Source organism: Athene cunicularia (genome assembly GCF_003259725.1).
Source record: "Athene cunicularia isolate RWA chromosome 3 unlocalized genomic scaffold, athCun1 chr3_part1, whole genome shotgun sequence".
Lineage (NCBI taxonomy): Eukaryota > Metazoa > Chordata > Aves > Strigiformes > Strigidae > Athene > Athene cunicularia.
This window is the reverse complement of record NW_020799097.1, coordinates 94,214,798-94,230,426: the sequence shown is the minus strand read 5'-3', so window position 1 is coordinate 94,230,426 and position 15,629 is coordinate 94,214,798. Positions and strand designations below refer to the sequence as shown.

The following is a 15,629-nucleotide window of genomic DNA, read 5'->3' as shown; positions in this document are numbered from 1 at the left end:
TATGGTAAGTTTTCTATATGCACTCCAGCAAAAATACAAGTGCGAGGGTTTCCTCTGATGGTTTTGTGTTTCTCTGTGAGGTATGAACTTTCAGATCAAATGAAAGGAGGTCACAGATCATAGCTCAAGTGTGAAACCATGGAAGAAGCAGGTACCAAGGCAAAAGCTAACTGAAGCTTAAACTAAAAATGTACACAGAAGTGTATCCTAAATTGAAATATTCCTTGCTAAAGTATCTATAACCCTGGTAGCATAGGAATCAGAGTAGTGGTTGAATTGTTTGGTTGACAGGAATCTCACAGGTTCAGCATCATGGATCTGTTGTTTTCAGAACAGCATGTAGAGTTCCTGGTTTAGTGCTCTTACTCCATTGTGTAAGAAAGAAATAAATTCATCATCTCTCATTAATGCTATCTGGAGTTGAAAGGAGTTTATATGAGCATCAGCACACGGAATTGTTTCAATGATTCAGAAAACAGAGTGCTCCCTGTGGGTGAGTGCTTTGTTGGCTTTCTGAGGTTAGTGTATAATACAGAATAACTTTCTTCCCTGGTGCTGAGTGGCATACTGGAATATTATTACCTGGCAGAACAAAGCTCTCCCATGCTTCTCCCAGATTTTGTCAGTGTGCAGTAAGAGCGAGCCATCACCTTGCAGACACTTTGCAGCATTTTTCTTGTGAACAGCGAGGTGGGAGCTCCTCTGTTCTGATTCTGACTGAGAGTCTAGCAGAGCTGTGAGCAACTCGTGGACGTTCACTTACTAATTTTGGATACCTCAGTTTTGGGGTTTCCAAGCTGTGCCTCATTTTCGAAGGATATGTTCATGTGGCTCCTGTTAAAGTCTGTGCAAGTTCAAGAGCTCTGGAGTCAGCCCACAGATGTCTCATAGTGGGTGCTCTTAACATCCTTCATCTTAAGTTTGGTTTATTTTCCGTCATGTGAAATGAGAGCACTATTACCTGCCTTCAAAACAGATGCTGTATAGGGGCTTTGAAATGTAAAGCAGGACTGTGTGATATTGCCACATCTCTAGATACTTTCAGCTGTGCTTTTTAGATGACATACAAATTAAAAATCACAGAGTTGTGAATGTTGTATGTTTTATTTCCAACATTCACCACAAACCAGATAACTTTTCAGGGGAATTCATGCATCTGTAATGCTTGTCACTGATCTTTTTAGAAACTGTGAATAACTTAATGTAGTAGGATGTTTCAGAAAGGAAAGAAAATGCATGCAGGAGGCCTTGTATTGAGATTAATCTCTCAGGAATGCAGGGGGTTAACGGTCAGGCTGATTAATCACTGTTAATGAACCATCAGGAAATCTGTCAGGAAGTGGGTAAAAATTCCTGATGGCTGATGTGAGGCATTGTGTGGTGTGCTTTGGTTTTGATGTTTCCCAACTTATAGTCTACAGTGGGTGTAGTTTAGTTACCTCTAAGTTCTCAAGACGTGTGAAGGACCAGATAACATGCTGCCCTTGTTCAGCTTGAGTACGCAAGCAAGAAATTTTCCCTGTGCATGGCTATGTAAGTACGATGCAACATAAATGCAAGAAACTCAGGGATTGCTCCTTCCCACGGCTTCCCAGAACAGAGTCTGGAAAAGATACAGAAAGTAAGCGTGATCGTTCCCTCATTCCTGTGGTCCGAGCCCGCAGGGTACAGGAGGAAAAGTGGAACAGGCAGCTTTCCCTGTGTGAACGAAGAGCCAGAGGACTTGGATACACAACTGAGTTAATGAATTGCTTGATGTTGACCGAGGGTGAGGTTTCACAGTTGGCTTAAGCTGATCCAAGATCATGCTGCTGCTGAAAGGAGTGTTTCTAACCTCTTTCTCCTTTGCATTGGACTCACTGTCATGTGGTAATACAGCAGCTTGCTGATCTGGGTGGAAACTAATGTTTCTTGGTCAGTGCTGGCTGGCTTAGTCTTCAGACGGATCAGAGAACTGATCTGCCTCACTGCTTGGCCACACGAGTGCTAGATCTGATGTAGGGGAGGGCGTGGGAATGTGAGACAAGGATAAAAACATGAGTGGGGACTGAGCCTTTCAGCAATAACATACCCATGGATTGGCTTAAGCCTATTATGAAACTGCAGTCTGAATCACTGGAATTAAGAGTGCACTGTCAACCTACAGGGAATGCAAATTAAAATGTGTTAGCTTACACCTCCCGCCGTTGTTAAACAGCGCCTGAATATAGCTATTCTGCACGTGGCTGGGAGTAAGGAGCCTATGGTGGGGCAGCAGTGTGTGACTTGGTCTGGAGAATGCAGACCACATCAGACAGCGTCGGTGTGTGTTTGAGAAGGCAGAGGGGAAGAAGAAAGGAACAGACAAGCACCACTACCATGGATTCTGTCTAAATATTTTCTTTTGGCTTAGGATAACGTGTTCTAGCTTGTCTTCATGACAAAGACTACAGAACCACTCAGTTACCAGAGCACAGATTAAGCACAGTAATGCAGTTGTGGATCCAGACCCTAAAGGTCTGGGACACAGTGTTATCTTCAACCCAGGTAGCTTTGCAGTGCCATCTAGTCTGCACCTAAAGCCTAACTTAGACCTAAAAAGGTGAGCTCTGCTATTTGTTTCAAGTTCATTTGGTTTTTATTGCAAAATTTGGTGGTTCCATGCTAAGGACTTTTTATCATTTTGTTCTGGCTCACAACTTCATGCATAGATATAGGGGTAACTGCACTAGTGGAAAATCACTTTGTAATTTTCAAATATTTCAGGTTTTAGGGGTTTGTGACCACAGGTCTTCTCCTGTAAGCACAGCCATGCAGAGTCCCACCACTATCTGTGGGGTGCCCTACAAAGACGGCAGTCCTTCCACACAGGACCAGCAAGCATGGGAATTGTCACCCTTGCTAGGCCTTGAGCTTAGGAAGTAGTTTGAAGATAATCAAACTAGTTTAATTTGAGGAGAGTTGCAAGATAGTGGGGTTAGTTTAATTTAAAGACTGTCTTAATTCAAACTGCTAACACATTGCTCCAGGAAAATGAAGAAAATATGAAGAAAAATGGGGGGAAGAATATTACACACACCCACACCCACACACCCCCCCTCAAAATAAAAGTATTGCACAGGCAAAGAAATGCATAAGTCAAAGAAACAAACAGTAACATTTACAGAAATAAACCATTCTCCATCACATAGAGGGTAAACACGGGCTGTTTAAGGGAGAAGGAAATAGTAAAAATAAAGACACACACACACACCAAAAAAAAAGGCTGTATAACTGATTCAACCACTGTTACCAAGGAATATTTTACTCCTGAGCATTTTGGCTGAAATTATCTCTTAGCTGAGACATAGACCCTCTTGGCACAAGAGTGTCTGAATATATCCCGAAGGCTGGAAATGTTTTTCAGTTCCACTAGTAACCTTTCATCAAAGCACCTTTCATCAAAGCACAGCCCAGGGATTCTTGTGGGGAGATACAGGCTTTCCCCTCTTATGAGGAATGGATAGTGAGTGTCTTCACTGACAGATATTTTTGTGTTACATGGGGCTCATTTGTAGTTTGGGTACAGCGTAGGCAGGGGTACAGCAAGGAGTGCTGAGCCGATGTGACACAGAGCGATAACATCCCTAGCATAATCCAGTATCACATGGTTATAGAGTGCTATAAATACAACAGGAATTCTCCAGGGCCTAGTTCCTTCAACAGAGTTGGGCATCTCTGCATTGCCATGCATTTAGCCTGCACTAAATCAGTGTAATCCTCAGGCTTGGTTTAGTTGTGCACTGCTGTGAATGCTTCTAGGAGACTGTAAGCATCATTGCAAGCAATATCGTTGATTCTACATTATAATGAGGTTTTTGACAGATTTTGCAGTGATGTTTTGATTTATTCACTAAACAAAGGACTTATCATTACAGGCATGCCTATGTTCCTCTTGTACTGCTATACAACACATCATTCCTTTTAGGACTTGGTAACGTGCTCTTACGGTGCATTTAATGCAATGACCCCATGTAATACACAGAGCATACATGGACTGTGGCTTCTTGAAACATCACCCAAGGAGAGTTTTCTGAGGTTCAGTAACAACATTAGGCTTCAGGAGCCAGAGCCCCATCCTGTTCTTAACATGGTTGCCATTACTCTTGCCCAAGAGGACAGGCTGGGAGGGTGAAGGCTGAGCAAGAGGTTTGCCCTGCAGCAAGGCAGTGCAACTGCTGCAGATCCATGAACTGTAGCATTTGGCCTCTTGACCTCCTAATTTTTTTGGTGAGCAAGTCATCTTATTGTATAAGTGAAACACATCCTATTATTCTATGCATGATTGATTGAAAAATGCTTTACTTGCTGGAAAGACTGTTGAACAATATAGTTTCCACTTACAAAGCACTTTCCTTAAAAAGCTTCTCAGGGCAGCATCGTATAAAAATAGTTATACTAAAGTTGTGAACCAGCTTCTGACAAATCAGGACTAACAAAAGCTAAGGTATAAATAGAAGTGTTTTCGTGGGTTTTCTCTACTCTAGAGGCACAGAATCTCAATCAATGCTGGATTGTAACAAACAAAAATGCCCTTTTCCAGACACACAGGAAAACAAGGACCTTCCAGACTAGTGGCACAGAATATAAATAGGTTTTCAACACTGCTTCACAACCATAAAATTTAGCCAAAACCATAACATAAGCATTTTAGAACTAGCCACCCCATATCAGACAATTTTTTTGATCCAATTCTTTATTTTATTTCATACAAACAAGCATCTCCTGCTTTAGACAAAGGTTAAACAAGTTATGTTTTTATAATTATGGAATGAAATGTCTCCAGGCACTCAAGGATATGAGGATTATCTCAGAGTCTGCAATGTATTAGGATTCCTGGAAGGCAAATGCTGAAGAATGTAATATTACATATTGTATGTTTATATTTTGTCAGTGGGCAGAATAAATGCACCTCACTGGTCATTTTCAAAATTCATTATTTTTGCAAAGTAGGTTTTGGGTTTTTTTCTTATCGCAGGTTTTGAAACAGCTAAATGTAAAGCTAGTATTTGCTAATCCAGAGTTTGGATAATCTTGATTTTGCTCTAAACCTCTTCCTTCTTCTGCTCTGTACTGACCTTTTCTGAATCCACCAAACCCCATGCAGTCTAATCCACCATACCGAAGAGGGAAGGTCTGTTTCTGTAGGCTCACAGTAGATCTTACTGCTGCTAACCTTGCAGCTGAATCAGTTCTGCTATCACCCTTTAAGTCAGGTTTGACCAGTTATGTCTACACAGACCAGAAGCGAGATTGAACAGGGTATCTACATAATCAGTCTGATATGTGCTCCTGTTATCAGTGTAGTAGCTCCTATATTTGAAAACCCACCAACCCACCCCCCCCCCAAGACGTTTACTTACCAACAACAGAATTTATGATACCCTTGGGGTCTGTAGGAGAGATACTGGCTGCTTCGGTCAATGTATGGGAAGTAAGGATTTCAGCAAAAGTTTACTGGCATCAAATCCATCTGTATATTCTTCAGTCATCGCATAATCTTTTCTCTTGCAAATAAATACTAGGGGACCTTTTTCCATTCTGCATGGAAGTCTGCTGTTCATCCCCTTTTCCACCTTTGCAGTCATTTAACATAGTTCAGCCTCCCCAAAAGGGAGATCTGCAGCCGTGGCACAACCTCAGACCATCACTCACAAGCAGAGAGGCACAGTAATGTTGCAGGGAGAACTTACGTTCCATCTCACCATCATCCCAACTAAGACCGTGGTGATATGCAGTTAGTCTTTTTTTTGCTCCAATAGCAAACAGTGCAGCAATTATTTGAAGCAGTATTTAGTTACCTCCATTTAAAAAAAAAGATCAAAATGATGGTGTTCTGCTCCATGCTGCTGCTGGGTAATAATTTATGCTGTTTGACACCAGATAGTCTGAGTATTACTCATTAAAATAGCATTTGGGCACTTCCACTACCCAGTGATCACTGTATGAGAAATGCTTGGTGTAAAAATGACAAGTTCTTCCTGCTAGAGCTGCAGCATAAGAGATATAAGGGATCTGTATGCTGAAATTCTACTTCTGTCTGTAACAGCAGCACCAAAATAGCTTTAATAATGAATCATCCACCGATTAGATTATAAACTCTGAGATGGGCTGGAGAGTTTTGTATTATGCCTCAGACAAAGGACACTGGCAATGCTTAACTAGCAGTCACCTGCTCCTGCTCCACCTGCCATTGTGGGAGCACTCTGGAAACCAGAAGAGAAACAAAGGCCCAACAGAAATAATTGATAAAAAACTTCACCTGCCCCTTATGTTCAGGAATACAGAACTGTTGGAACAGGTGCTGTGAAACAGCTCCATTTTGGGGTCCAGCGTCGCTTATTAACTTGTAATTTGCCAGGCAATACTCTCTCTTGTACCCCGTGGTGAAGGTGATGGAAGACAGCGTCCAGGCTAAGCAAGAGTTAAGCAGGGAGTTTCCTGACTGGGCATGACACTGCAAACAGCTGCTGTGGAAGGGCTGGGCATGGCGTGGGCGCCCCTGACCTGTGCTCACCCCCTTTAGGGTTCCCCTGCAGTCCCCACGCTGCTCTGCCCTGTCAGCTGCTTGTAATGTTACGAACAGATTTCTGTGGAAGTGGTATTTTTTGGCTGGAATGATATTACATGCAGCTGATTTTAGCATAAGCAAGAGCTTAACACTGAGAACCACTAGAACTCAACATTGGAAAATTACTTCCTAGCTTTAACTTCCAGTTAGAAACTTTGCTCAACTATCTTAACTAACTTTTTCCAGGCCCTTTGCTCTTGTCCCATGACTCTTGGGGCCTATTTATTACAACTACAGAGGCAAAACCCCTCAGGGGAGATAGTCCATATGCTGGTTCTTGAATTAAGTAAGAATTAATTAAGTTCTTGAATTAAGACACACCAGTGTGTCTTTTACTGGTATAAAAGTATGATTTTTAAAAGGGGACTTTAGAAGCAGTTTTACGATACCAACAAGAACTGCTATCAGTCTGGCCTTAGAAATAAAGCCAGTTTTACAGGAGGGTGAGGGCAGGGACACTGTGGAATGAAAGTATCAAATCCAGTTAAAAATTATTCATTTTGCCAGTTGTTGGAGACACTACAGAGCACTGAACATGACAAAACAAGTTATTGTTAAAAAGCACTCGGGAGGCAAACAGTTGTCAGTCCCTGTGGATCAGAGCAGAACTAGTGGTATCTGGGCGAGGGGGTCCGAGTGAGCCGTGGCATGGCCAGCACCCGCAGGGGGAAGGCAGATGTACTCTGGGCAAGGTGTGCTCCCTGCTTGCTGAGGGCTTCTGCGGGGCGGGCAGAGCGTCGGGCAGCTCTCGTGGGAGACGGGGACCAGAGATGGGTAGCTGAAGGGGGCCACAGCTGCCAGAGCTCCAGGCAAATGTCACTGTCCTCCACCACCATGGTCAAACTGAGCACAGGTAGCAAAGTCTGCCTCAGGAATGTGCAACACATGGAGCTTTGCTAGTGGGACCTTTTGAATGAACAACAGATAAGTTCTGGAGGCATCAAAACTTATCATTCTGCAGCTAGGAATTTACAGATGCCACAGGCCACACAGATATTTTTTTTTTCTCCTTTTCTCTGTCCCTTCTACCACTACCCTTTATGAAAAAACAGAAGTTAAATGAAAAATAGCTTTAATGAAACATTCAGGTTGAGAAATCAAAATCAGACACTCCAACAACAGGAAGTTTCAAAGCAGTGTTCATAACAGCACATTGCTGAACTGTAGCATACTTGCTTTTTCTTTAAGCCGTATTATAGCGTGTGCCTCGATTCAACAGCTCAGCACAAAGATAGTATCGTGGCGTTGGTTTAACGCGGCAGAATTTCCTAGGCATAGAAAAGTGAATTGAACTCAACCTCTGAACAATTTCCTGACTCCTGCAATCAGCGCTGCAACTTTGGTCTTTCCAGTAAATGCATCTGAATTGTTTCCCTGTGCAAATACGCTTAAACTTGTTTGTTATTTTATTCTAGGGAGCTGGAGACAGTTTTGTGGGAGCACTGGCCTTCTACCTGGCTTACTATCCCAAGTTACCCATGGAGGAAATGATCAGGAAGTCTAACTGTGTTGCATCAGTGAGCGTCCAGGCATCAGGGACACAATCTTCATATCCTTTCAGGAAGGACTTGGCTCAGGACCTTTTCTAATTGACATTGTCTAGCTCCGTGTGCTGATTTTATCTTATCCCAGACAGCATTATTCTCCTGACTGCACCAAGGTTCTCCTTTGCTGACTGAAAACACCAGGAAAGTCTCTTTGCTCCTTATTTGAGAAATCCTATTAGTTCCTGTTCTACAAGTTAGATGGGTGAGGGTGGTGGCTCTTTCAGACACAGCACAGCAGGTCTCTCTGGCCCCACACACCATCCCTGGGCTCATGGCTGTCCCCTGCAACACACTCAACTGAAATACACCAACTTTACAGCAGAACATCTGGAGGGTAGCAGGCTCCTGGCAAGATTTTTACTTGATTTTATCAGAACTTCTGATGCACACTGCCAGCACCTGAAGCAGAGCATGAGCTTAGAGACTGCAGCTTCAGTCCTCAGCTGCAAAGACCAAGGCTGACATTTGGCTTGTAACAAAGCAGTGCACCTGGAGTCCCCAGCCAGCCCCTCTGCTCCCACCTGCCGCAGACACCGGGTGCGGCCCTGCACTCTGCCACACTGCGGAAGGTGCTTGAATGGGAAAGAGGACGAGAGTGCTATCAAGGTAAACTTTGAAAAATGTCTCTAGCAATATTGCTCTAAACATTGGTGAGCTGCTTGAAGAAAAACTTTCAAAAACATCAGGGAACTACAGGGGCTATCTAATTTCCTCATGCTTGACAAAAATCCACTAGTGAAAAATCCATCCTGATTACCTGCCTGAAAAGAACACAGCCCTCTCAGCTGTGGTCATAGCTCATCCAAAAGCTCGTCTTACTTCATAAGGTTCCCCTTGCTTCTTCCTTTCCTAGGAAGGAGCTGGTGCAACACTACCCCTCCAAGGACTGACACCAATGCGTGGTCACTACTGTTGAATCTGTGGCTGGTAGGTTAGAAAAACTTGCAATCCTGCCATTGAATTCCTGCTGTGGAAAATGTTAATTTTTATTGCCTTATAAAACAATAGTTCCTTTGAAGATTACAGCCTCTTTCACAATGGAAAACACAGACAATGGGATTTGCTATTTAATTTTTTTTTTAATTGAGTACTGTAAAAATAACTCAAAAGATAAATAAATGTTACTGTGATGATCTATGCCCAGACATTAAGAATTTTCTCTCCCTACATTGTTTTATTCACAATGGCTTCAAATCACAGGAGACGGTGATTCCAGTTCATTTCCTCTCCTTTCAGCCCATGTTGCTTGATTTCTGAATCAGCGTTCACCCTGTCCTCCCTCCAAACCGTCCTCTCTCATGCATAAATCAAGTCCAGTCATTGTTCACATAGAGCGGATTTTTTTCTTCTCCGTGAAGAGGACACGTTGTTTTGCTACAGGGAAAAAAAAAAATCTGTTAAGAAGCCTGAAGTGTTAAGATGCAATTCAACAAGCCTACATCCCTCTCTCCTGGCTGCCTTTGCTGCTTAAATGAGTGTGGAGCAACTGACTGGCACAGCGCTGCTGTTAACCAGCTCTGAAGGAGTTTAGGAGTGCTTTCACTTTACCACACGTAATTTTTAGTTCCTAAGAGGTCCATTTTACCTCTGTGAAAATAAGTATCAGGATCTGAGTGGCTGAAAACGTTCAACAGCTGCTCTGTGTGACTATTCTGAGTCACAGCTGCTCAATGTAGGAACAAAAATAGATTCTTACTGCTTTCTACAACTCAACTTCAGAGCCCAAACAACTACAGATGATGAGCTGGATCGAGTTGCTCTCACAGACTGACTGAAAAGTGTCCTGCGGCTCTCTCGAGGAGGCACAAACTGACCCTGCCTCCAACACCCATCAGATGTTAACAAAGTCAGTTCAGCTACAGGTTAAGCATAGCCAATACATTACTAACAAAAAAAAACCCCACAACCACCTTAAAAATAAAGCTTTACAATGCCATTTTAAAAGCACCACTGTTCTGATAGAACTTCATTACATGAATTCCTTTGAAAGCTACACAACAGCAATCCGCACAATAACAAAATCTCTGCTTCCACATAAAAGTTTCGCTTTAAGAAATACTGCAACTTAGTAACACATTCTGTTGCTGCAGTTAGAAGGTAGTGAAACTTGGGCACTACTGCCACTACTTTGCTAAAAAGCTTCATTCTGTGGAGGTCCCAGGTTTTTGAGAAGTACAAAACATAAGGTGAAAATGCATGCCAAGTGAAAATGCTTCCTAACATATTCCTGATGTGAGTTGGTATCTAGACTCAAATTTACTTCCCTTCACACATGCAGCACTTTCTCACATCAATTTCTCACTTGTGTTCTACTACAGGCTACAAAGATCAGAGCTTTTTTTCTTAATTACTTCCAATTTTGTACTTCAACAACCTACTACATGTTCTGCAACAGAAGTGCTACTTAGCCTGAGCTCTCCAATCTCTTCACATTTCCTACAAGTTGCGAAGCTTCTGGAGGATCACTCTGCACAATGTTTCAATGCAGTAGTTGAAACTTTTCTTACTCAAGAAAATAATCCCAGTGATCTCCTATTCCCCTTCTGTGTGGAATGCAGGAGAGCCACAACCTCTGGTTGTGCTTTGTCAGGAGCTTACTGCTTCTCTGGTGGTTTCTCTCACCTGTCATAAAGCTCCTGTACTGTTAGATCTGAGTATGAAAAGGTTAGCCCTCTAACAAAAACACAGAATTATAAGAAAAAATAAGCTTGAACCACAGAACTACTGGCCATGTATTATGTTACCTACTTAGAGCCACTTAATACATTTCTTTATAGATTTAAATAAGCCTCTTCTACATTAACTCAGCCATGCTGTTTCTAGCATGGTCTGATTTAAATTCTAAGTTTCCCCAAATTAAGCTTTTTAACATGAAATTAAGCATTTTAAGGTTAACTACAGACTGGTTCCTCCCCCGGAAACTTGAGCTCTTAGTCACCTTTCAAAAAACTTGGTGAGCAAAAGGCAGCTTGGCAAGTGCTATAACCCCCCAACAAATCAGATTCTTAAACAGAAAATTTGTGAGGACCAGAGGAACATAGAAGAACCCACAAACTGTCATCTGAAAAGCAGTATCATTTGTGGAGGAGGATAAACTCGTGTTTATTTCTTTAAAAGAAAAGTCCATATTGTAAGCAACGGTTAAAATTCATTGTCTAGAGCACCCATGGCAGCTTAACAGAACATTTCTATTGATGCAACTTCATGGCTGCTTGTTGGAGGTAGCACAGTCTAGCAAACCACACAAAGAAATGGAATGAAAGAACTCCTGTGTCACTTTGCTTTGCCACTGACGTGTGGCATGGCTGTCATCAAATACCGATGTGTCGGGCAAGTCATTACTTTGTTTCACTGCCTCAATCTGTAAAATGAGGGCAATGTTTACTTCCCACTGGAATGTCATGAAGAACAGCAACTGTATAGTCATCTGAGTATGAAACATGTTATGACATATTCTGCTTAGATGGGAAAAATCCTGTTATATTCTAATCTTTTACCCCACACAGTCAAGAGAAGTTTATACAAAGCAGGCTGACTTCTTCCCCCAGCTCTTACCGATGGGATCGTATCTCAGCAGGACCAGTTTTTCCTGCAGTCGGAGTCTCCTGATGTTGAAACCATAGCCCGTCTCGGCCGCACTTTTCATCCTCACCAGAACGTATCTAAAGTCACAAGGAACGTCTCTGTCAGTGCAGAGGCACATGGCGATGGCCCACCACGTCTGCCAGGGCACGGTCAAACAGACAGGCTTTTAGCACAAACAATTTGGCACAATCACATGAGATACTTCATCACAACTTGATGGATGATCTGGATGGGAGCATCAATACTATACGCTAAACTTACAACAGGGAGCCCACTATAAACCATAGGCTCCAGCATTGAGCTTAAGTAACTCCTGAATAGAATACAAGCCCAGAGAGAAGTAGCTCCTCCACAAAACAGTGAGGGGGAAGGAAAAAAACCAGGAAAGAAAGAAAGAAAGAAATAAAGGAAAAAAAAAAACCAACAGTGTACAGTTGATTCACTATGGCTTAAAAGATAATGGCAAGAGAGGAAGGATGATGTTTGGGTTGTAGATAAGCCAGTATCACAGACTATCACTTCCACATGCAGAGAGGAACCTGAGCAGATAGGGTGGAACAAGAGGCACACAAAAGGAGAAGCAGGGTCCCTTGGCACCATCCATCCCCCTAGAGACACAGGGCTCGATGTTAACCCAGCCACGGGAACCCCCTCCCCACTGGAGGCTCTCGGTTTGTGGGGCAGGCTGGCAGCAGCTGCAGTGCCCTAGGATCAGGGAAAGCCAAGAGAGGGAGAAAGCTGCCCCCGTGGCCCTCAGCCTGGAAGCACGCCAAGATCTGCGTAACTTCCCAGACACAGGGCATCTCCTGAAGTTTAAAAAGAAAGGTCAAACCCTTTAACCAGTCCATAAATTATGTCTTTCCCTTCCATTGCAATAGGGAGATGGATGCATCTCTGCATGTGGGCATTCAATTCACTATACTGGACTTTTCTGCTTCTAATACAAAATGGTCTGTCAAAATTAAACTTGAAGAGACATCCATTCTTCTCCATTTGCACAGTTCTGACCAGTGCACTTCCCTGAGCATTTCTTTTCAGCTTTGCAATCTTATTTACTGTTAAGTTCAACATAAACAAAAAACCACTGGATTCCTGCAGACCAACTGACCAAGCATGGTCTAGGGATTATCCCCAATTATTGTCCTCTCCTATACACTACTTCAGGTAGGATGTGTAGCACCAGTAACCACACAGAATCCTTCCCCTAGACTTCACCCACTTCCTCAAAGCTTCTGGGCAGTTTCCCCTTTCTGGGGGAATCAGTGGTATCAGTATGACCAGGCCTTGAAATTCTTGTGCACCACATATCTGAGGCAAAGCCCCTTCTGAACAGTACACCTTGTTCACCAAAATTGCTGCCCAGTGAAGAAATGTGACTAGAAGTTGAGGCAGAAAAGAACCGGGGAAAGCTACTAGGACATGAGGAGAAAACCCAAGGGAAGCACAGAAGGATAAATAATACAAGGAAATAACATATTCCTGAAGTATATTCGGGACTATACAAAAAACAGAGAAAGGAACATCAGGAAATAAAGAAAAAGAGAGGGGGTGAAAATAATAAATCACTATATTAACATTAGCAACACCATTTTTAAAAGCTACTTTTTCACCTTGTGGAAACATCCTGCTTTGCTGTTCATTTCTGCAAACAGAAACAGTAGAATGCCGAGATGTCAGACTGCTCTTCCCTGCCAAGCACATACTTGGGAACCACTTTCTTAATTTCAAACCCTGACAATTGTACAGAAATCCTGTAACAGAAGAATGTGTTCAAACCCAGAAGGTGATTGGTACCAGCTCTGCTGGGGGCTGATTCTTAAAAGGAAAAAAAAAAAAACAAACCACAGAAAATGTACCAAAGGCCATAGTTCCCAAGGTTGTGCAGTGCCAGACGTAATATACTTGCACTGAATGCAGTTTCTGAGGATCAGAAGACAGGAATGTATTCACGTAAATCTATCGGTTTAGCCCCTTGCATTCATCTAGTTAATTTTCTTACAAATCGACTTTTGGATGCAAGTCATTCTCTCCACCTTGTCTCCTTGCATCCACACTGTAAGACTACTGGTGTGCTTTAAGTATGTATTCCTTCCTTTCCAACCCTTAAAACACATCAGCTCTCTTTACAGGTCAAAGGACTGTGACTAAGGTTCTTCCAGAGCTCACTAATGTATCTCCTGAGCTGAATTACAGGAGCACTGACTGCGCCCCATCCGCTCCTCACATCAACACAAACACGCTACAACTGGGAAGCATTCTGCACCCAGCCTATGAGAAAGGTTCATAGCACCTGCCCAAAGTCCAGCCCACACACAACAAAGGCCCATGCTGTACCTCAGCTTGCCCTCCTTAGCTAAAAGTACGAAAGGTAAACAAGAGAAAGATTACGTGGATAATTTATAGCCTCTCTTTAATCACAAAGTACAGAGGCATGCTTCCCCTGTGCTGGGACCTTTGGATATTACAGCTGAGCTCAACGCAACTGCCCATAGGGCAACACCGCCTTTGCTACAATTTTAGAACCTCAGGGATTTTTCACACCATTTGTACGTACCTGTGAAAAGACACACATGCAGAAGGACAGAGAGGATGCAGCTAGAACTCAAGGACTGCAATTCTCTCAGTTACATTAAAAAATTCAAGAGAAGCTTAACATTTTGTAAAGTCACTTAAAGATACAGGATGGCAGCAGAAATCAAAAACTAGTGAGGAAAGCATCACTTACTTTGATTTGCTCTTGGCCACTGTTTTTTGCAGCATGAAGAAGAGAAAATAAAGAAGAAACAGTTATCATTTTATCTTGTTTCCTTTATGTGCAAGATACCAAGTTTTCTACTGCCTGCCTCTGCAACAGCCCCAGATACATTGTGCAAAGACATTTATTGTTGCAAGAGAAATTCCCTTCGTCTTTCCATCTACGTGCTCCCAGCTGCCTGCTCATTTTTCCATCATGCCGCCTTTGTCAGTGTCTGTGCAAACGCAGCACCTAGTGCAACATATCACACTTGCTGCAGCCTCCAGATGTTTTCAATATAAAGCTTCAGTGCTGAATATGAATTCACCAGATGAATACACAGTTAAGGCAGGTATGAACTAACACTGCAGGTGAAAACAGCAGCCTCGCTCTCCCCTACGTGATTACACCCACCCCTGCTCTGGTTCCTCCCATAGTGCCAACACAAAGGTTTGCAGGGCCATAGGATAAACGAAGCCAGGGAGCTGTTTCTCAGATGAGACTAACCATCTTACAAGGCTGGGTTTAGGTCCCCTGATCTAACCTACTATATAGCATAAAACAGGCAGAATTATTTCATTCTCTCAGCTCAGTGAATTTGAAATAATCATAGATCTACAGCATTAATGAAAAAAAAAACGACCAAAATTTTTTTAATTGTTCCTCTATAACCTGTCCACACAATTTGTTTAGGCCATCGCGAGTTTCTGGCCAACCTCTTCTTGCATCGTCCCTTCACCACATCCCAAGCTTATCCAGATACCGCAAAGAGCACATTTCTCATCTCACACTTTCCTCACCACCACCTGACTCCCTCCACCGACTTCCCATTTTTCCACTCAAGAGCTGAAGCTCCTTCACCTCACTTCTGAGGGCTCACAAGTTTCGCTTCCCTCAGGTTCCCCACCTCAGCCCCTTATCCCGGGTGGCGAGTGCTCCGCCAGCAGCACCGCTCACTGACACCCCCTTGGCCTCTCCCGCCGGCCCTGCTCTTCTTCTGCCCCACAGACGCTGCCCTCCTGGGCGACAGCGCCGTCCCTCCCCGGGGGGCAAGGAGACCCAGCCGGCTCCATCTCCTCCGGGGAACAGCCTCAAGGGTAGGGGAACAGCCTCAAGGGTAGGGGAACAGCCTCAAGGGTAGGGGAACAGCCTCAAGGGTAGGGGGCCGGCCGCC

General features: G+C 43.3%; 2 protein-coding genes across 7 annotated transcripts in view; one reads left to right on the top strand and one right to left on the bottom strand.

Moving 5' to 3' along the window:
- The window catches only part of RBKS (ribokinase), a 69,246-nt gene extending 59,973 nt beyond the window's left edge, over positions 1-9,273 (top strand). For all 6 annotated transcript variants that reach the window (XM_026846272.1, XM_026846278.1, XM_026846275.1 and 3 more), the window contains one exon: positions 8,005-9,273. In XM_026846272.1, the coding sequence (XP_026702073.1) occupies positions 8,005-8,178 (174 nt within the window). In that variant the 3' untranslated portion in view covers positions 8,179-9,273. The remainder of the gene's footprint in view (positions 1-8,004) is intronic.
- Positions 9,196-15,629, bottom strand: part of MRPL33 (mitochondrial ribosomal protein L33) — a 15,688-nt gene continuing 9,254 nt past the window's right edge. The window contains exons 2-4 of the mRNA XM_026846279.1: positions 14,447-14,465; positions 11,692-11,798; positions 9,196-9,510 (exon numbers count right to left, since the gene is read on the bottom strand). Coding sequence (XP_026702080.1) covers positions 9,461-9,510; positions 11,692-11,782 — 141 coding nt within the window. The 5' untranslated portion in view covers positions 11,783-11,798; positions 14,447-14,465 and the 3' untranslated portion in view covers positions 9,196-9,460. The remainder of the gene's footprint in view (positions 9,511-11,691; positions 11,799-14,446; positions 14,466-15,629) is intronic.